The sequence below is a fragment of the Mytilus californianus genome, unplaced genomic scaffold, assembly GCF_021869535.1.
Source record: "Mytilus californianus isolate M0D057914Y unplaced genomic scaffold, xbMytCali1.0.p SCAF_9, whole genome shotgun sequence".
NCBI classification, from domain to species: domain Eukaryota; kingdom Metazoa; phylum Mollusca; class Bivalvia; order Mytilida; family Mytilidae; genus Mytilus; species Mytilus californianus.
Genome location: NW_026262745.1, coordinates 39,441,240 through 39,464,500, shown reverse-complemented (window position 1 = coordinate 39,464,500; position 23,261 = coordinate 39,441,240). Strand labels below are relative to the sequence as shown.

The following is a 23,261-nucleotide window of genomic DNA, read 5'->3' as shown; positions in this document are numbered from 1 at the left end:
TGATAGAGGCAACATGATTAATGATTTGTTTTGCTAAAAGCAGATTACATAATGTTGTATACATAAACTCTATATTCCACAGGTATACTGTAGTTTGAGAAGCTTGGAAAATGTGATGGCCTTAGATAGACTGATCCTTTTCATGGTATTTAAGCCAATTTTAAGGGCCTTCCAAAATGATATGTTTTTGGTATTCCAATACACTTTTCAATAGTTCAATTGACTTAAAGACCTTTTTTAACGGGAAAGTTTGAAGCTTGAGTGTATGTCCTTTTATTAATAGGTTTGCATTGTGTGTTAAAGAAGTATAAGGAACTTGATGTACTCCAGGGGCTTTTGGTCTTAAAACTTTACTCTTACTCGTTTACGTAGTAAAGTTTTATGAACGGAAGCCCTGGTATTTATGTCTTCGCAGGTGAGCAACATTCAAAATCTTGTTCTGATTAGCTTGGGTCAGGCTGCATTAGCTTTTTTCCATCTATGTCAAGCGAGTTGGTCATAAAGTCATTCACTGTCATGTATTTTGTCTCTGTTGTATTTGTTTTTGTCTTTGTGAATTATGTCTATGTTGAGATTTATTTAAGTTTATATTTTATTGTCTTCCCTTGATTTGAATTGGACAGTTACTTGCTCAAAGTAATTGAAAATTCAGTGCTGGTTATCTTTATATATGAATTAATGAATATTATTGAATTGGAAAAGTTCAATGTAGGTTATATATATTAAAAGTAAGCATTTTTTGTAGTACTTTATCAAGTTAAAAAATTTCAGGAGTTTGATCAAATTTCAGTGGATTTATTAACACTGATGATATATGTACATGTGGAGCATGTTGCATGAATCAAACTCACATATGTTGTTGCACATACATGACTATTGACAAACATGTACTGTATGTAATTACCATTAATACCAAGTTTACATATGTATGTTGGAAAAAGCCCAAGGACAACCATACTAATATATCTAGGTCACTGATCTTGACAATGTTGTCGCTGATGACGACTTTGTTAATATTATATGGTCGTGAGGGCATTCTCCATTGTACATCTCAGTCCCTCCAGGGTCCACTCTTACACAGAAATGTTCATTGTATATGATAAAAATTTAACAAAGTTGTCATTTTTTTTTCTTGTTTCGGTAGTCACGCCCAGGGGACTACCATGTCTTGATAACTGCTTTACATTCATAGATACAGGTCAATGGAAGATTACATGCTTGATAAATGTTAAAAAGTCTTTACATTCCTCTTGAGGATAAAATTATTTGTAGTCTAGATTTGTCTATGTCAGCAGTTTTCTGTTGATAATGGAAAAGAGATTTACCGACCATCAGTTCTTTTACAACTTACAATATTCCACTTTTGTATGATTGAACTATTGTTAGCCAGTCATTATTCAATATATAGGTTTCAGTTTTAATTTCTTTGTCAGGAAGCCAAAATTGCTTCATTTATAGTTCATTTTCTCTTCCAATTCTTAAGAGATTAAAATAGTTACATAATTCTAAGTAGTTTTGTACTGAAATATGTAGTCTGAAGATCATAAACTTTTAGAAAGTATGGGCCATGAAATTATTCACTTGCTTTCAAGAATAACATCTTGATAGTCAATACATTAAGAATACACAATTTTTTGGGAACATAAGGTCTTGTATGACAATCAAGTATTAGCTTTTCATGGTGTATACATTGTACATGTATATACATGTAGGTCTGTTTGATTTTGTGGTCTTTTTGGGTTGCACACTCATTGATCCTTCAATCTATTTTTTTCATGTCTGCATATATATAATTTGTGTTGGTTCACCAGATGTAGGGCTGCAAATGGGAAAAATATGCAATAATTCATATATAAACCAAATATTAAAGTGCACGATTTACCTTTGGAAACATCTGTAACATTAGTCTATCTTTAATGAAAATCAAATTAACATTAAAGAAGGGTAGTAAAGGAATAAAGTTAGTTTTTTTTCTATTTTTAGCTTCAATATATATATAATGGTCCCAATACAAAATGATTCATTTCTTCAAAGAGAATTTAATCCCTGCTGATGAGGGTAATACTATACTACATTTACTTTGGGTTTTGGGATTCATGTTTTTAGACTGAAAATATTCATTTTGTTCATGTTAATATGAATTATAATAAAGTCAACAGTTGAGTACATTCTGAATGTGACAAGTGAGAAAAGAAAATATGTGTTTGTAATGGTGTGATAGGTTATTGTCTATTCTAGATGTAGTAATAACAGAATGTATTTCTTTTTGTGGAAGGGAGGAAGGGGGGGGGGGGGGGGGGGGGGGCAACTATTTTCATTGCACTAATTTACACCATTTGGTTGGTTAAGTGACAGTTTTGTGGTTGTTTTACAAGTTCTTTTATCAGTTATGTGACTTAATGATTCCAAATGTTGGCAGTGATTATAATGTTTCTTATGTTCTTTTGTGAAAAAATAGCATGCAAGAGAAGATAAAGCTTCTGTTATTGCTTTCAAAAAGAGACAAATTAGAGGTCGTTATAGACTCAATAAAATGACAGTGCTTAAAGGCACGAGAAAAGGTATGCATGAACATGCACAGCATGTATCAGCGATAAATATATAAATAAAACAGATCCAATATTATGGTAGAATGAGAGATATTGATTTAAGTGTCCTTTTACGGGTTACCTAAATGAATTCAGATGTGTATTAGCAGCAAAAAAATAATAAAAACAAATCCTGGTAAATATAAATTTTTTACAATATTAGAACTAAGTTTAATGCTGGTACATTACTATAACTTGTGGTATACCAGTTAGTTTTTAATGAGTAATTAGGTTTTCTTGTCAACTTTTTCATTGATTCATTTTATGGCAAATCTTGAACATAATTGAATTAAGGACCCAAATAGCAATGAATAGTTGTATTTTGATATATTTTAACAGTATAAGAGTAGCAGGATATTTGCAACATTTTAGTTGGTCCAGGATTTTTGACTTGCAAGCTTGCATGGAAAGATTAGCCTATTTCATTTTCTAGTGGACTTTTATAGTAATTGAATCTATTTTTTTTACTGGATAGAGGCCAGAAAACCTACTAAACTGGTAAATATTTTATTTAGACCAGTAACTTTGAAGATCTATGCAAAATTGACCTACAGATAAGTCATACAGTGGTCAGTTCTGACTTTAGTACATGGAAAACAAATAATTGACCAGATAATTACTTAATCATCTAAAAATCTGCATCTGGTTACTTTGCTCATTACAGGAAGATCCAAACTCGTACAGCCATTAATTTGTGACCATAATCACTAAATCTGTTATGTGTTTGTTTTATATACACCTACGCTATAATAACATGCATTGTTTTGAGAGGGACATGTAATCAATCACATATGTCCAAACTGACCAGACCTTATTTAGTGACTTTGGCTGTCTTCCCTTGTTGAAAATACATTTTTACATTGGGTTTCAAGATAAATGTTGTATTGTGAAACTTTTCAAGAAAATTAAATACAGAAATATGTTGTAGGCTGTACTCAGAATATTTTAACAAATAAACACAATAACAAATTTTTTAAAAGGTATTTCTTTTCTTGAATACACTTAATCCTTGAACTGTGTGTGGAAAAAATGAGATTTAGTTGATGTTGAAAACAAAATAAGTGGGCTGTTATTATGCCTAAGGATATCTTTTAAAAGATTTTAACCTTCAACGGAAATGGGAAAAAAATCAAACTTAACCGGTTCTCTCTGAAATGCTCATATTGCCAACAAGCTATAAAATCTTGAATCAATGATATATTACTAATATTTTCAAGTATAAAACAAAAGATTCTTTGATAACTATAGGAAGAGAAGTGTGTAGTTAATTATAATTGACCTTTTGTTAGTGACAAGTGAGATGTATAAGAATGATATGAACCATTTACTTTAATCATGCTAATTTGTAGTTCCTCATTACAATGTTATGACGCTGCTGGTGTAATATCCGCTATGATTTACACCAAGTATTTTACATTGTGCATTTATCAACATAATTTATTGGCTGTTACTAAGTGAAAAATTACAGTATTTTGGTTCTTGTTTTCTGCAGCTTCTTTTAAACAATAAGGTAGTCGACAGCAGCATTGAAACAATTTTTTTATAAAAAATAAAGCAGAATCCATTGATGCACTTGCAACCATGCATTAAAATGCTATGGACTATGCATTTATATTTCTTTACCCTGTAGGTCTGCATTAATGCATCAAAATTGCTAAAACTGAACATTATCAATATTTTGATTTTTTCCTTATATTTTCAAGACAAACCCTGCTATCTAATCACTCTGTTTTCACCAAGTTTTTACAAACAAAAGATAAATCTTTAGGATATATAAAGATGATGATTATTCATTTATATTTTAATGGTTATTGTTCTGCATACTGATATTATTCAGCCATCACATTGAGATTGATGTATTGTGTACCATATATAGATGAAATATTGATTTGAAATGAATTATTAAAATGTAAAAACTATTGCTTATAAGAAATAAAACTTATGAATAACAACTTTTATATTTAAGTTTCTAGAAAAATAATTGTTTTTATTACTAAAGCCATCACTACATACTGACATATTTAGTAGAGAAATTATTTCCGATATGCTGAGTACATTTTTACTCCTACTTGGATTAAACTATTTTTACTTAGAGGGATTTAGAGGAGAAATGTATTATTTAATGTGATATTTTAACAAGTATTTTAAAACAACTTTGAAAAATGATTAAAAATATGTATATACTGTTAATGTTAAGTAAATTTCCAAGAAAAGTGTATAGTCTGGAGTGTTTTGTTTTTATTTCAACTTTTCTCCTATGAATAACCTCACAAGCAATCAAAAACAATTATGAAACCAGAAATGAATCATGAACAGTTTAAGGAAATATATTTCTTCCTTTATAAGTCATAAGTTTAGAGGATCCTTGTTGTCTTACTTTGTCACAAGATAATCATTTAGGTATTATGTACGATCCTATTAATAAACTGAAAAATGACCAACTTCGGAAGTTTGTCATTAAGAATTCATGTTCACATGTTGTAAATCGGAAAAAAAGTTAATATGAGAATGTATAATTCTTCATGATTTCATGCTCAACAGTTGTTTACAAGGATCGACAGTCAGGTTGTTGACCTACGGAAAAAAATGAGAACAAATATGTTAAAGAAAAGTGAATTGCATGATTTACAACAAGCATGTTTTTATGAGATTTTAATATGAACAAGCACCTGAATCTATTTTTCACAATCTTACTGAAATTAATGTTATTTCTACTGCTAGATTTTATTTTAAGATCACGATAAAGCATTGTTTCAAATTTTTCCTTTGAAGTCTGTAGGAAACTTGCCAAAAACCTTTATAAAAGTAGCTATTGTATAAGTAATATTTCCTGATTTGATAATGAGAACAAAGGATTTAAATACATAACAGGTGAATGGTTCACTGTTTTGAAAGAATGAACTTTAACTATGGTAAATTAGAGTCTACTGTACATTATAACTATATATCTAATGACCTTCCTTAAGATTTTGGAAATTCTTCAGATATTTAAATTTTTAGTCGGGCATAGCTGACTTCTTAAGAACTACAGCTATTTTCTATTAATAACACTTAAAACATGATACTGTAAATTGTATTAAGCATATAATTTGTGATTAAGATCATTAAATTCAACAATGTATGCCCCTATAGAGGAGCAAACTATTACAAAAGCAGCAGTCCCTCAATTTTCAGATTATAGCGAAATTTTCCAATCTTTGAAAATGCTCAAATAAACATGATAAGTCCAATTTCTGCATATTCTATTGACCAGACCTTTGGTCAGACAGTACTTTCGTACATATTGCCTCATACAAGTTTTGTAGAAATCCAGGTCTGTGCCAATGCTTTTATTATTCTCACTTATTTAAAATACCTTCAGGAAAAGGTGAACCCTTTTAAAATCACTGATTGAAAATTTTGCTGGCATGTAATCTGAATTTTTCTTTTTTTTTCTTGTTTCAGTGGATGCTTGTGAACAACAAACAAAGATCAAGGAAGAACCAAGAGAGAGACTATATTTACACAATGGACACCATGTGGCTGCCGAAGCCTTACTGTGCATGGACTCACCTCATGAGGATAACAAAACCTTTCTTCAAGATATTCTCAGACAGAATCAAAAATCAAGTAAGACATCAATCAAAGCCTGTAGAGATTGTCTCCTAGATATTGTTTCAGTTAACACAATGTAAAGAAATTAAAGAGCTTAAGTGTAGTGCAAGTTTGAACAGAAATTAGCTTCACGCTTAAGATATTGAGGATAATTTTCGATGTTTATGATGAATCTTCAGCATTAAAATAAATGTAGCATAATAATGTTATGGCATTTAAGATTTATTTTCAAACTCCAAGCTTTAAATCTTATTTAATGAGATCAGATTTCGGAATGTAAAGAGGAAGAAGAAAAATAACCAGGAACATTGATTTGGCAAATTCACAGATCTAAGAAATCTGCCTGAAAATAATAAATGTTTCAGTTTCTATATTTGCTTTCATAAGATACAAGTCCTTGAGGATCTTTAACTGTTTTTTAATATTTCCTCCAGGTTTAAATTTCTCAAATTATTATGTATAAATGTTTGCATTGGTGCCAAGGATCCATAGGTGATTACATGAATATGCTATTCTTATTCATGTTCCGTTTCTTATGTGCGATAAGAATACATAATGGAAGTTTTGATCTTGTTTCTTTTGAATCGGAAGAACAGTGGAAGATTACCTTACATATGTAAGGATTTAAAAAGCCGGTTTATTTAATCCTTAATTTATACCAGTGGCTTGTCAAGATAATATGTCTGACGCATGACTTCATTTCAATAGCTATATTAGAATAAGGAAATGAAAAGATACAAAAGATTTTTCCTTGCTTTTAATAAATGATCTTTTAATGGTTTATAGTTTTGGGGTGAAATATTTCTGCCTGTGCAACAGTGCACATTCATTGTTGGTAGAAAATCATGTTATGAGGAAGTTGTCTTGATGTCTGTTTTTTTATTTTTAAATTTGGATATCTGTTTAAAAATGTTTATGAGATAAATTGATTATTTTACGGTCTAAAAAATACCTTTTACAATAGTGAAAAAAGGGGGAGGGTAATAGAAATCTTCAACAATACCTATACCCATTTCATACAAATACATAATCCCAACAATCGTTAAATTTGAAAAAGAAAAAAACAATATCATCAAAAGATATAAATGGAATATTTCAAAACGTTGGTAGTTTTCTGAATTTTTATAATTCTGATAGAAATGAATTGCAAACAGAACATTCCTGGAAACAAAAACTCAAGCTTTTACTTTTATTTTTCCAGCTTCCCTACCTCCTAGCCCTTCAGACAGTGGAGTGTCTTCAGACATCGACAGTAACTGTGATGATAAGTCACGGATACCCCCAGGTAAGCCCATAGTATGTTTACTTTAATCGTGAGTCAGTCAGAAAGGAGTGAATAGTGAATACTAGTTTTATCATTGACTACATGTGTTACAACTATATCAAGGTAGTAGTGACGTATATATACCAAAGACATACAGTTTTGCTGTAGGGAAAAATAGAGCTACACTCAATTTTCACTATTGAGTCAAGATATTTGAATAACAGTATTCAAAAAGCCTTTTTTTTTAACGAACAGTACAATATGTGCACACAGCTTTTCATAACTTTCATTGCAGATTATATGTTATTTGTATTAAAATATTTTGGCAGTATAGAATTACCGTATTGAAATATGGGAAGGACGATACAATTGAAATATGAGATTAAGTGTAGGTTGGATGTTATAGCATATGAAAAATAAAAAAAGTCAAATATAGTGATTTTGGCAAACACTCAACAAAAAAAGAAGCCACAAACAAAAATGGTTGCATATTACAACAGACCAGAGGAAATACAATACATTCTTTTCTGTTTGGCAAACATTGCTGTGTTTATTTATAAGATCTTTGAATATTTGTGGGTTTTACTTTAAATGATAAAGGTTACATGTACACGTTTTCATTGTATATTTTGTACTACATGTATTGAACTTAAAATGTAGATTTTTGTTGAATGACTTAAAGTAGATTATAGGATTAGGAATATAATTATTTAAACCGTTAGCATTATTGGTAAAAAATTCTATCAAAATTAGATTTTAATTGCTTCAAAAGAAGGATCAATCCTCTTATATGAATAATGCAGTGTATAACTGCCTAGAAATGAGTCTTATTAAGTTTTATATACACAGAATCATTAACTTCCAGCGATGTAATAGATCGTCTGAAGTATCTAATTTGAAGTGCAGTTAGTTGGAACAAATCTTGGTTGCAGCCATACTGACATAGATTGACTAGAACGAAAATAGGTCGTATTTTTTAATATGGCTGATCTGATTGATTGGAATAAGTGCTTCCGCGGAATGTTGTCCTTCTTGGACTAAATAGTATGATGCTTAGAAAATAGTTGAAGACTGAATTTTTAAGCAATTAACTTACTTTTGGCTTTGAATTTAATACTTATTGAGGAAGAAATGAAAGTCACTCTTTTAATATATGTGTTTTTTTCTTTTTCTTTGACAGTGTATTTACAGAGACAAACATCATCACCAGGCCCATACATTCCCCCTTTCTGTCAGATGCCAGCTGGACAACTTCGACCTCCTCCTGCTCACCAACCTTTACCTGCACATTTTAATACTGCCACACACATAGCAATGAGACCAGGTAATTTGCATACTATGCATTAATATCTAATAAAAGTTACAAGCATTCTGAGTTTTGAAGACCTCATATACAGTAATTTGTTTTTCCCATAATGCATCATGATGAAAGCAAGTCACATGCATACTGTATATATACCTGAACAACAAATAACACCATATAAGGAGTTATTGCAAGAAATTTGTTTCCATTTTGTTTTTGAGATATCTCAATACAGAGTGCAAGATATTAGCAGAGAAGCAGCTATATGTACTATATATATAAACAGTAGAAAATGCTATGACATTAAAATATGTTATTATATTTTACTGTTAAAATTAGCACATCTTTCAATGGGATTTAACACATATGAATATAACCTGCTATCTGATATAAATAGTACAAAAAAATCAGTACGATGTTAATAGACCTTCTCCTAATTTAAAGTGTGAGTGGCCTTAAAATAAAGTGTGAGTTGCCTAAAATAAAGTGACAATACCTTTTTATAAAAGTGTCATTCCTTTTTATACAAGTGTGATATTTTCTTTAATAAAAATCTTTTTATAGAGAGACTGGAACTACAGAGAGAATTTTTCTATGCTAAGTGTTAATTTAGATAAACACCTCTTTCTAACCTTATGATTACTCAGCTTTGTGTAAATTTCTTTTCACACATTGAAGGTCATAAAATGTTTTAATTCTTGCATTCAAAGAGCCTAGGATATTTGTTTAGGTTTTGACTATTCATGTCCTATATTTTGACATTGACTGACCTTCACCTATATTAGATGCTACAGGTTGAGACCAATTAGCCCCTGTTAATTCACAGAATATGAAAAGTTTTTGATAAAATGTCTAGATGGCTGATGAAAAGATTTTATTAAGAAAATGTAAATATATTGGCTGTAGATGAATGGTGACATTGAGTGTGAAGTAGTAAAAATGACATCATAAGGGAGAGACTTTATACTCATTTTTTAGCCATGCATGAGATTTCCAGATTTTGAGTAAATTAAAAAGGGGAAAAAGTAGAAATTATAAAAATACATTGTGTGTGTAAGTTTAGTAAAATAGAAAACACCACTTGTTTGAATATCTTGTTTGACCAGGGTAGTGCTTGTATTATTTTGTTACCACATGTAACAATCTAAATAGGCCAAATTTTGTATAATTGTTGCCATGTCATTTAATTGCTGCATACATTTAAAGGGAAATAGTTTAATTTTTAACTATACTGCAATATTTCATTGAAGTACATAGATTCAAATCTTATTTCGGCAAATAGTAGATATTTTTGTCCCCAGATTGCATATTCTCCTTTGATAAATTGAACCTCATATACTCTTCGTGCTAATTTCAGAAGTCAACTAAAATAACGTGCACAGCCCAGTATGTAATAGAGCTTAAAATGTTAACAATATTAGAATTTTATTTTAAGTGACGAACAAACTTGAATGTTAGCTTATTGTTATATGTTAACTGGATAATGTCCAAATTGTTAAATGAGATTTTTCAAATGCTAAGTTTTACTGATAAGCTGACGTTTGTGGAAGTAAGGCAAAATTTAAATGTAGTAAATCCTATTTAAATATTTGAATTGGTTTGGGGTAAATATCGATGTTGGTGGATATATTTCCTGGCTAAAACCTTTTCCTGTTGGGGTCTTTTATCTTTACCTATGTTTAATGTTCACTTGTAAACTAGGTCAGATAAATCTTGTAACAGTGAGGACCCAAAGGGATTATAAACTACAAAAAAAACTGGACTATTTCTTAGACATGTATATTGTAAGTTCTGTAAAGCAAGATGAATTCCAGTGACTGTTTTTAATAAAAATCTACTTGTGCACCTTTTCCTGATTTTTTTTTTTTTTTTTTTGGAAGATGACACCGCTGAAAGGTTTGGAAAATTAGTCAGGACATTTTTTAAAACTGAGAAAAGAAACTGAAACCAAGACGGAAGATTGAGCTAGATAAAGTTTCTTATAGGAAATTTTCTTAGAAACGTTTAACAATTCCTCATGTATTGAATTACAAACTAGGAAATTTCTAAGATTTTTCTCTCAGTTTCAAATTCGTATCAAACAATAATATGAAAAAAGAATATCTTAACAAGGATATGAATTTGATACTAATGACATGTTTCATATTCCTTGTCTTTAATCATGCTAAGTTCTTGAAACAGGAAATGTCTAGCAAGGTCATCAGTATAGGAAATAAACCTTTTATAAACTCGCAAAAACAGGTTGTTCATACTAGAGACAAGGTTTTAAGTCTTGTCAACGGGAAATCACATGTTTTAGATTAAATAATTGAATCACGATGGTTTCCGGTAATATTAAGACAGTTCCGTACTTTACATGTAGACGAATTGTCCCAGGGTTTCGGAAGACACTTGCAAAAGGTTGAAGTTTACAATTTTTTTCTTTAGATAGACATCTATCAGTTCGCTTAAGGAAATAATTAAATTTATGTAATAATCTTACATAATGGACTAAAGTACTATGCTACAAAATTAATAATTTTGTATTCAAATAGTTTGTATATACATAAGATAAAAAAACGAGTGAGAAAAAAACATGACGTAAACCAGTAATAAACTTAGTCAGGATTAATTCTGTTCTCGGCTTATTTTATTTCTCCCAGTATCGACAATAGGTGTAATACATGTATATTGATTGATATATATGTAAACCTGATACTTAAGATGGAAGGCCAGCTGTAAATGTCCTACATTTTTCTAATTAAATCTATAAATTGACCTACTTGTTGATTTGCACTGTTAAATTTTTCACGTTTCATATAAATAGTCAATACATTAAGGTCCTTTTATGGGCATAGATTAACTAGCATTAATCCTTAGAGAAACATCCACTTTTCTAATTGTCATTTGTATCAACAGAAAATAAAGAATCGACAGTATTTGTCATGGTGTAAAGAAATTTCTTGTAAATGAATGATAATTGGCTTATTAAAAATTTAGCAGTACGAGTTTCAGACATCTTATTTGTTATTGGTTAACCTTTCCTTTCCAAGAACAATGTAACAATTCAAAACAAAATGGGCCGTCCTAGCTCTTTTAACTTCTTGGCATGAAAAAAGGTAAAATTGTTGACTGATGTACTATCAGATTTAAATATATCCAGTGGCAATTAGAGAAACGGATGGTTCAAATATATGGATCTGAAACTAAGGATAATTATCACGATGACAAAAACAGGAAGTTCGGCTCTAACTGATCGCAGACGATATTGATTTTCTCTAAGATAAGTTTACTGTATAATACAGTAGGCACAGGAAATAAGAAGATGTGGCTCAACATAGAGAAAGTCTGTAGGCGGCATTTTAAGTACAAAGTCTATAATTTCTTACAGCCTTAATTGTTCAGGTTTTCCCTTTAATTGTATGGTAACGATAAACCTCCTGCTTTCTTCATGCTGAGAGAAATTCTCCATCAGTTCCCTACCATTTTCTTGAACAGGTTAATATTTTTCATCAGAAATGTCATATTCAGAATTATTAATAGTAGTCATTAATGTTGCTTCCACAAAAGGTTTAAGATTGACTTACAATGTCTTATATTAATTACATTTATCTTTGCAGAAGAATCAAGATACACAAACAGTCTGTTACCCTCCCCATTACCACACATGGGTATGGAGAGTTGGGAAACCAGTTATCACTCATCCTGTCACTCACCATCAACCAACACGCCTCCAATGTCACCCATTAGAAGTAAGGATAAAAAAGGTACTTTATTCATAGCCGTTGGTAGGGGGTAAATCAGTTCCTGATTTATATATCTTTCTGATACAAATGGAAGGATAAAAAAAATTACAGAAAGTTTGAAAAACACAGCCTCTGCATGGTCCACTGACTTTGAATCTTTTGTACTGTATTCATTCATGGTGGTAAGAAGTTTCTTGTGAATGGATGAGAAATGTTATTAAAAAATTAGCATTACAGGTTTTAGACATCTTGTTGTTTCTGGTTTTGTTTACTGACATGGTATACTATCTTAGATTTAGGTTCCTTCAACTTATATAAATTTTCTAAGTGAGAAGGTCCAGTTTTGGGACTTGTAAGGCCAAGTTAATTCAAATAATACAGACGTCCTGAAATTCAACAAAGGACTGTCAGACATTTGGTCAGACAAACTGCACTGATTCTTTTTACTCAATAAACAAATTTTTAGATATTTGAATGAAAGAAATTGTAAATACTAGCTATAGCTGAATGATGATATTTGTCTAACACCTTAGTGTTTACAGGAAAAGTAGGTTTAGATACTATAAATAATATACTGCTTTTAATTAACATTAAAAGGTTATCGGAATTCATTCTGAAAATTAGCACATTTTGCCCCATTGTTTAACACATACGGAAATAACCTGCTATCTGCTAAAATTGTAAAAAAAAAATGAGTTTGATGCTAAATAGGCCCTTTCCTTATATAAGGCGTTTTGCCCCATTGTTTAACACATACGGAAATAACCTGCTATCTGCTAAAATTGTAAAAAAAAAATGAGTTTGATGCTAAATAGGCCCTTTCCTTATATAAGGTGAGAATTGCCTTAAATAAACTGTGAATTTCTTTTTCTAAGTGTGGTATTTCCTTTCGTACTGAAATTAATAAAAATTGAAAGGTTACTGTACATGTACAGGAAATCGTGTGGTGTTGTTATTAAAATTACACATAAAAGAGACATATCTCTTTGTCAACAGTTTCTTTAATATGATTATAACAGTTAAGCTATTCTTTCCATTACTAAGTGAAAAGTAAAAGCATTTAAGTAAGATGATATATATATTCTATGAATTAAGTTATGTTTTGGAATTGTTCGATTTGGTTCAAGGATGACGACTTTATCATGCATATCTAAATATATCTCATTGTTTCAACCATTTACATAATATTCATATGATATTATATACTTGTCAAATTTTTTACATCATTTTTGACAACAAAGCTTTTAATTAGAACCTTATGCAGGCTTGAGGGTCTTAACTTTGTAAGGCACCGATTTTTTTTTTGTATTTCTATTCACATCAAAGGACTTGTTATTAAAACTTGTACTTTTAGATCTAAATATAAGAAACAATTATGTAAACACATTTATTGTATCTTGAGTTAATTTTGTGGTTAATTTCTGTGTTATTTTCATGAATGGGGCGATGCAGCGCCTTATATTTATTGTAATTGAATGTACATTAAGTCACAAATTATGAATAAATGATGCACTAACATATTTATCACATAATTTCATTAAATGCGAAACAATGAGGGCACCTTTGATAGTGGAAAAGAGGGGGAGGGGAACTATGTTTTTATCTTAAAAACTGTAAACTGTTAAAATCAAAGTTAAAACAGCTTGAATCTTTGATATATATTATATGCAATGATATAGTAGTAAAAAAAATTTTTAATGGTAATTAGAATATTATAGCCCAGATATGATTCATTTATTATCTCTTTAAAGTCATATATTTTTGTCGCTCTAAGTAGTGTTTGTCCATTTTAAGATTTTTGAAGAAGCTTTTGTTTGTTGAGCAAATATTTGATGATAGATAAGATAGACCATGGGTCATTTAAGAGATTCTACTTCTTTCAGTTTTACCTTTTATATACATGTTACGACTGCATATTACGTAGATTGTGTGCTTTTTCTCTCGAGATCCATGAATGGTATTGATTCTGTAACACGTTTCGCTAGTTTATAAAACTTTTACATATCCATTCATTCATACAACTTTGATTCAATTGATTTGTCATTGAATAAACTGCAACGTATGTTACATTTGAGTAAATACTATTTAATCTGTAAAGAAATAAATATGTCATCAGAAAATATTATCGTAGAAACCATATTCAATAACTTCTGTATTAGAGAAAAAAAGGATTGTTTGTTTATGAGAAACAATTACTCCAGGAGTACATCTGCACTTTTATAGGCATTGTACATAATTAGTCGGTGAATTGGATTTTGTCAGGTTTTCTTTGCATTGTAGTTGATATGAATTTGAGAAAAAAAATTGAGAAATTTAAAAGGTGGATGACAGTTGTATGTGTTTTTTTAAGTTTGTTTAAGTGGAAGTCTAATATTGGCTCTTCCCAAACAGATTGTAGTAATCTTCAATGATATTCGAGGATAAAAAAGGGTGTACTTATACTCAGAGTCAGCTTGTATAGCTTATAAAGATTACTAGAATGTAATTAAGTTATTATTGTCGTTTAAATGTCCTGCAATCCTATTTATCTACTTCTGCTCAAGAGACAACAGCTTCACATTATTCAAAGTCATGTAAAGTCAGGTTCTGTGGCAAAGATTTGACTGTTAATGACAAGTACATCACTGATTTTAATAAGCCTTCTGTGATGACATTGTTTATTGAACTATCAAAACATTTTAAGTAGTTCTTGTTGTATGTTTGAGAAGCTATCATCTGTGTCTTTGAAGTTAGAGTTTAGTTGTACTTTTCTGACACTTGGTCAATATATTGGGGTAAATAAGTTCTATATCACTTTTCATTTTTATGACAAATTGTCAGATGTACTTGTTTAGCATGCCCCACGTTATTGTCTTTATCACATATTATTGTGGGTGGTTTTTATTCTGTGATTACGATAGTTCAGTAGGTTTGTGCCATGTCATCAAATCGTGTGTACACTGATGGTTATCTCCCCTTATTTAGTTAATGTCCACTTGTAGTTCAAAGAGATAAGAAAATTCTTGATGGAAAAACAATGTTTTAACCATCTTCAAAGGTTTTGACTAGAATTCGTGTCTTTTTGCCTATTTCAAGTTTGTTTCTTAGGCAAGGGTTCTAATAGTTATTCTTATTATTATTTCAGGTAGAAAACCAAAGAATTTAATTGACTGTCCTATAAATCAACCAAAAAGAAAGAGAGAAAGTAAGTATAATGGATTTAAATCAAATACCCAATCTTTTATTTCCCCCCTAAAGAACATCAAAATTCATAATTTTATATGTCAGTTGCCACAAATAACATGCTTCAGTGGCTACTGAGGACAGATGTTAAAAATGCATGACTTTGTAAAACTATTTTATTTTGTAAATACTATGAACCTTATGCATCACTGACGATTTCAGAAATAGAATTTTCCATTAGAAATCTTGATAAATATTTTATTTCTTTCATGTTTTTATTCAAATATTGCATTCATTAACCTAATTGGTTTTTAAATGGATAAAAAATGTGATAAAGAGAGTTATTGTGATTTGGTTACAAATTCCAAATAAGTTATTTGTAAACAGTGCAAATGTAGTTATATTAACTTTGAAAATAATGTGTTGTGTAAAAATACTGTTTTAGCTATTGTCTTATCTATTATATATTTAAGAACAGATTTTTATTTTTGATCAAAATTAAACATCAACAAGAATTATTAGAGCCAAAAGTGTTCCATGTATTTATATAAATAGAACGGAGCTATGTTAACAAATTTGACAATTTCAAAGTCCGAAAAATACTCCACAGAGTCTTACTGGCTGGTATAATCAGAAAAATTCATTTATATGTATAAAATCTTGTGTATTTATTGACAAGATGGTGTGTGTCGCTGGATTATGTTGCATTGACTACAGCTGATACATTGATATTTTACTGGTTCCCTTAGTTGATAAAATACAGGGTATCAAATGTCGAAACAGATATTGATTAAAATTTTCTTGGAGTATTTTTTTATATTAAAATATTTGAATCCATTTATAAAAAGAAAAAGACACCTAAAAAATGTGCACATGTTGTGTATGTATGTGTTATACATCACTTTTGTCACTTTAATGAATAATTTTTATTTTTTTGAGAAATATAACGTTCAAATGAATTTGTCACTAAATCCCTTAATTTTTTGTTTTTCAGGTAGTACAACATATCTGTGGGAGTTTTTACTGCAGTTATTACAGAATCATGAAACATGTCCACGGTACATCAAATGGACCAATCGGGAGAAAGGAATATTTAAACTAGTTGACTCAAAGGCAGTATCCAAACTGTGGGGCCTACACAAAAACAAACCAGACATGAACTACGAAACTATGGGAAGAGCTTTAAGGTTTGTATTTGTACAGAATTTGTTAATTGATTGTTTTGCTTAATGTCCAGTGGCATATATTTCATGCATATTAAGGATGATAGGAATTATTTAATGTTCAATAGTTTTAATGGAAAAAAAAGGGGTATATTGTTCATGTTTAAAGCCTAGAAAGACCTTCAAGTTTACCTATTAGCCTGTAGGTGGTAATTTCTAATTATATAGTCGTAGAAGCAATATGAAATTTGTTTGCCAATGAACTGAAAATTGTTCAGGTGGGTTAACGTGACTTGAAATTACTTGAAATATACCCAAGCAATTTCTATATCAGTTGTATTTGTTATCTAAAAAGCTGATTTATTAATTTGATAGAGTTATTTGTTTAGAATTGAATAAGTTAATAAATGAATATTTTTCTATTGTAAAAAATAGGTTCAGTTTATCTTGCTGGAAAGTTACCACATGTCAAATACTATGATAGGGTAATTAGATTTACATTGAAAGGGTAGGAGAATAATCAGGCTCAAATTAGGGTATTTTCTGGCTTGTGCAAATATTCCTTAAGTAGTTCCAATTTTCTGGCAGCAGGTTTGCAGATGTATAAGTATTTGATTGTTCAGAAAAAGATGTATTAAACAAGCTCATCTTTTTCACTTGCAGGTATTACTATGCCAGAGGAATTTTAAACAAAGTTGACGGACAAAGACTAGTGTACCAGTTTGCTGAGGTTCCTAAACAAATCATTGAAATTGACTGTAGTAATGTTTGAAAGGATTCTTAATATTAAAATAATTATGAAGTGCCATAAACGAAGTGTCCCGATCACTGAAGAGAGCTTCATAGACCTGTGTCTTGTCATCAGTGTGATAATCTCAAGAATTGTGATAAAAGCATTACATGGCAGGTGCTTTCCCCTGTCACCAACCAACTTTTGACGGAGTGAAGAAATCAGTTATTTTGACCCTCAAACTGTGACAGTGTCATGATAGAAATCATTATTATGCTCTGCTGAAATGTATCTTACGATAGGAACACCATGTAGCCTATCCCACTGAGGTGTACCATGGGTGCCTTTTATGTCGTAGCAAAAAATCGAATGTCACATGACTCTCTTGTGATCACCGTAATGTGCTTTATAAGTATATGTGCTCACAGACAAATTATCGAATGTACAGACGTTGAAAGAATTGTATACTTTGTTGAGTTTTATATTGTTTTGTTGTCCATGTTTTTGGAAAATTATTTAAATGTTAACTGTAGTCATAAAATAGGAATTTGTATGTCATTGGGATGTGAATATTGACAAAATGACATGTGTCTTTTACATGAAATCCTCTTCAGGTGACAAAAAATGACCCAATAAATTATAATTATGCAGGTTTGATTCGCCTGCGTAGTTACGATGATTTATAACTCTGTTTAAACATTCTTACGTATAAATATCAAGGTTTAAATCGTTCAACAAATAAAGTATAACCATTTCCTCTTGTTTGAAGGATATCTCGTCAACTACATCAGAAATACAAGCAAGTCTTTGGCAGAATGTAAATTAGTGTTCATTTGAACTTTGTTTATATGGATCTAGGTCACAATCTGGTTTTATTAAATGTTAAAGATTTGTGGAATTTGTTGAGGATTTTTAAGTTTATATTGTTACAGGATTTGAATGATAACTTTGTTATGATATGTTGGTTTAAAACAAAAAAAAGGTCCTTTATATCATGTAAAAACCAAACCCTACAAGACCGAAGATTTTGTATTGATAATACAATTGTATGTTTTAATGCAAGTGTACAGGTTTTGATTCCTTCTATTTGTTTGTTTTTAAGTTGTTAATGAAGTTTGATCCATTCCATTCAATTCAGTGCTGTTTAAATTCTGAAAGAGTAAAAATGACAATACTTGTAAGGAAAAACTAAATGACAATACTTGTAAGGAAAAACTAAATGACAATACTTGTAAGGAAAAACTAAATGACAATACTTGTAAGGAAAAACTAAATGACAATACTTGTAAGGAAAAACTAAATGACAATACTTGTAAGGAAAAACTAAATGACAATACTTGTAAGGAAAAACAAAATGAATGATAACATTTATTTCTTTTTTGAAATCTGCTTTGGAATATCCATACAGTCTCAATGTACATAGAAAACAGTCTGATATATGCTTGCTTTAGGGCTGTTCCATTTAAATGGATGTTGGAGGGTAGGTAATTCAGAAATTTGCTTACATTAAAATGGATATACAACTGTAGATAACCTAAAACTCGTGTCCAAACATGAATTTCTCATACTACCCTCCCCCAATTATTTTATTAGAATAGTCCTTAGTTGACTGTTGACCTTTAATGTTTAAGAACATTCATTTTGTTGTGCTTCTGATGGTAAAATAGAACAGTGTCTATTGAAGCAATGAGTTAAATTTTAAAGACCGTGTTTTATGTTCAAGTAAAATAACGATAAAGTGATTCTTAAAAGATTGTATGTCTACCATTGATGTTGTAGGCAGACCCCCTATTATCATGTGATTGTCTATATTAACGGAAGTATTGTCATGTTTACTCTTTTATGCATGGTTTGACCAATCCTATACATTCCTCTAACCCGGACATTTCCTACGGTTTTAAACATGTTATTTGTTATTTTATAATTTCTTTTTATGTGTGTGATGTGTTAAATTGACTAATAGTATAATATATTTTGAAATATGTATACATGTGGTTATGTTGGAAGTGAAGAATGAATCAGTTGTAAAAACATCCTCGAGGGAAAATCGTTTATTTTTTATTCATGTGTGTTCAGTACATTTGTCCTTAATTTTTGTAATTATAATTTTTTAAAAGCATAATATAAAAGCAGGTACTTGCATCACAAGATTTAAATGCCAAAGATAGGGATTTCCAAAGCTATATAATTTTGTACCAGTTGACTTCTTTACAGTATTGCTGATTTCATTAATATTTAAAACATTTTTAATCCCAAGGAGGCTTTTCATCATTTTTATAAATTTAAAACAAGATGACAAAGGTTTTTTTAACTCTATTCTGTTATTTGACATAAATTTTATACATCTGTTCTTTGAGTGATATTTCTCATGTGTGGTGTTTGAATAGAATAGAACTTCTAGTTTACTTTTTAGGAAAGACAGAGTTGTCTTTTCTTGCATTTAAAATTTTGATGACATCTTTTACAGCATAACACATATATTAACTTAGTTGGAATTAAGAATTATGTTATTTAATATGTATTATAAATATAGGAAAAAAAGAGAATAAGGATTATAGAACAGAAAGATTTATAGATTGAAATACATGTACTAATTTATTTTTATTGAGGCGTAGGCAGAAACTTTGATAAGATTAAAAACACAATATTTCAATTTTGTGAGGGATTATAGATTTACTTCATTGTAAGAAAGATAATGGTATTGATTTTTGTATATTCTTAACAATTGATTTTGTATACAGTATCTGCCTTTAAAAGCCAGGTTGGTAAAAGACTTAGATTTATTATTCATTACGATCCTTGTTTTTATCAGTGGAAATATTCTGATATTTTCCTGGTTACAAGAAAGTTTATATTTATGAAAATAAATGCTACTCATGGATTTTGATTTGAATAAATCTATTTTATATGCTCAAAGGCAATAATAAATCGTTTTAGGAAAATCTACATACAGTGTTGACCTGATTTCAAAATAATTGATTCTTATGGGAATAGAAACAATAACAATTCTTTTTTAGTACATTTTTTTAATAGTTCTTTCGGAAGAAAAACCCTGCTTTTTTTGGTTTATCTTGTTTAAAGCAATGCATTTTTCATGCTGTTATGAGGTATACATTACAGTTATTTCACAAGGTCAATTAAAGACTTATAACTCTCACATAAGAGACCAACATTTAATATCCCTCAGAGAAAGAACTCATGACACAGGTATAAATATTTACCATTATTCCATGACGAAGATCTGAATTCCTATGGCAGCTATTATAATCACAACACTAAGAATTAGTCGTAAAAGTAGCAGATTAATTGCAACATTTGATTTGAATAATTTCATGTATGTATAAACCATGCTATAGGTTTTAGAAAAAAAGCATTATATTTTTGCTGTTCATCGTTTGATATATATTTAGACAAAGTTTTTATGTAACCTGGTTTGCCTATATTCAGAACTCTGTATAAATAGGATTGCCAGTTAACCTCAGCACACTCTGATATTTTAGAAGATTTTATTAAAACTTGTTTTAATGATTATTCAACGAATTTGAGATGTGATTAAAGAATTATTGTCAAAGGGAAATAGTAGATTTGATATGTATTTGTAAAGTTTTAAGCATAGATGTCAGAGAAGTTTTATAAAACAAAACTATATAATTTTTATTTCTAAGATTTATAATCACATGTTTTGCAATTTTTACCGTTTTCTTTTAACCCTGACATGAAGATATTTTATAACATTTACCGACACAATTGTTTTACTCTTTGTCTTAACCTGTAATTTTAATCAGGTGTATAGATATATGGGCATTATTTATGTTATATGTACAAGTCAGTCTTTCTCTGAAATTTCTAATCGTTACTTAAATAATTACTGATCTTGGACAGATTAGGTGGTCCATTGTAATCCATTTTATCATGTCCACATTTTGCTGATTGCCATTTTCAGTTTTCTTTTTAAATTAACAGGAAAAAAATTAAAGATGCAAATTTTGTTATGGTGTATGGAAGAATGTTTAAGGATTAAAGTAAATCTGACATTTTACTATGTTTAATGGCAGGGAGTAGCTTCGAATATAAAAGGGATTGTGCAATCTTTGATGACTAACTGGAAATGGCCAATAAATTTAATTTGGGTTATTCTTTGTAACATGAAAATACTTTAATACTATACAGACTTTGTACACAACAAAGAGGACGAAAAGGCATATACAAACTCTGGTATTGTTGGGAGAATGTTGATTTTCATAATCATTTATAGAGAGTAAGAGAGACTGAATAAAAGTTATTACTATTGTATGATGCTGAAGATAAAGATTATATATTATTGTGCTGTTCTTATGAATGTAAGAAATGAAAAGAAAAATGTGATATAAATATGAAAATAAAGAAATGATAAAAAATTATGTGTTTGTTCTTACGATATTCTCAAAGGAAGCTGTTATATGTAGATTTCTTTTTTATATAGTGAAAAGGTGAACATTGAAAAAGTAAACAAAAATCTTATTCCTTTCATTTTCTACAATTGTCCTTAATTTTTCACCAGTTAAATAAACAAAAACAAAAAGAAGGAGATTTGGTATGATTGCCAATAAGACAACTATCCACCAGAAACCAAATTATTTGGATATATCAGAAAGCAACTATAGGTCACTGTAAGGCCTTCAACAATGAGCAATACCCATACAATATAGTCAGCTATAAAGGGCCATGACATGACAAAATGTGAAACAGTTCAAAAGAGAAACCTGCCTGATTCATGATAAAACAATAAACGAATACCAAATATGATAGACAGCAACCCACAACAACTGAATTCCTGACTTGGGGCAGGTACATACACAATTTGATGTTTGAAAAAAAAATTACAGCTGTAACTTCAAATATATTTTCTCTTGTGACAGAAAAAAAAATGCGTTTTTTTTTTTGTACTACAGTGGCTGACAAACTTCAACTTTAGGAGTTTAAAATGGCACAGATTTAAAATGTATTTTAGTAGCTGACAAAGCAAAACTTATTTTCTTTCTCAAACAAACTCTATGTCACAAATGAAGATTGACTTGTTCACATTATACTACAGTCCATGGCTTTACCTTTTTATGATGGACAATTGACACCAAGATAATTTTACCTATTAATGCATGCAACGATTGAAACACTACTGTTTGGAAAACTCATGGTTTCGGTGATAAATGTCAAATAATTGAAATTATACATCTAGCCTAATGTTTAGCAGGTGAAACTCACAGAAGTATAGATATATGGCATATTCATATTGTCTGTTGAGGTCTTAATACATCTCATGTTTCCAGTAAGTGTTAAATTTACATTTGAAAATGAGCCTGTCAAATCTACTCTGGAAACCTTCATCCATAAAAACTGATAGCCAAGATTGCTGAAAATAGTGCAGATTTCAGATTTTCTTTTTTAAAACCTTATATATAATTAATGCAGAAGGGATGGAAATAAACAGAAACGTAAAATGGTCGTTAAAGTTGAAGCAACAAAATTTCAATTTGGCAATATTTTGTTTAATAAAAAAAGGAATTAGCTCTGAAAATGCTCAGGAATGATCATCGTTCTTTTGACTTTTATAAAACACTAATACATCTGGTAATTTGAACATTTGAATAGCTGAAGAAACAAAATTTAACTGGGACATAATATATTGACAAACTATAAAAATCAGTCGAAAAGGGCTTAACTCAGCAGATCGATACAAAACAGAAAAACATCTA

General features: G+C 29.9%; 1 protein-coding gene across 8 annotated transcripts in view; it reads left to right on the top strand.

Moving 5' to 3' along the window:
• Positions 1–21,929, top strand: part of LOC127715340 (ETS-related transcription factor Elf-2-like) — a 98,682-nt gene extending 76,753 nt beyond the window's left edge. For 7 of the 8 annotated variants that reach the window (XM_052221378.1, XM_052221376.1, XM_052221373.1 and 4 more), the window contains 7 exons: positions 6,033–6,197; positions 7,384–7,467; positions 8,627–8,770; positions 12,349–12,495; positions 15,599–15,658; positions 16,631–16,823; positions 17,463–21,929. In XM_052221378.1, coding sequence (XP_052077338.1) covers positions 6,033–6,197; positions 7,384–7,467; positions 8,627–8,770; positions 12,349–12,495; positions 15,599–15,658; positions 16,631–16,823; positions 17,463–17,571 — 902 coding nt within the window. In that variant the 3' untranslated portion in view covers positions 17,572–21,929. The remainder of the gene's footprint in view (positions 1–6,032; positions 6,198–7,383; positions 7,468–8,626; positions 8,771–12,348; positions 12,496–15,598; positions 15,659–16,630; positions 16,824–17,462) is intronic. The other variant, XM_052221374.1, reaches the window with a different exon arrangement.
• Positions 21,930–23,261: the final 1,332 nt, after the last annotated feature.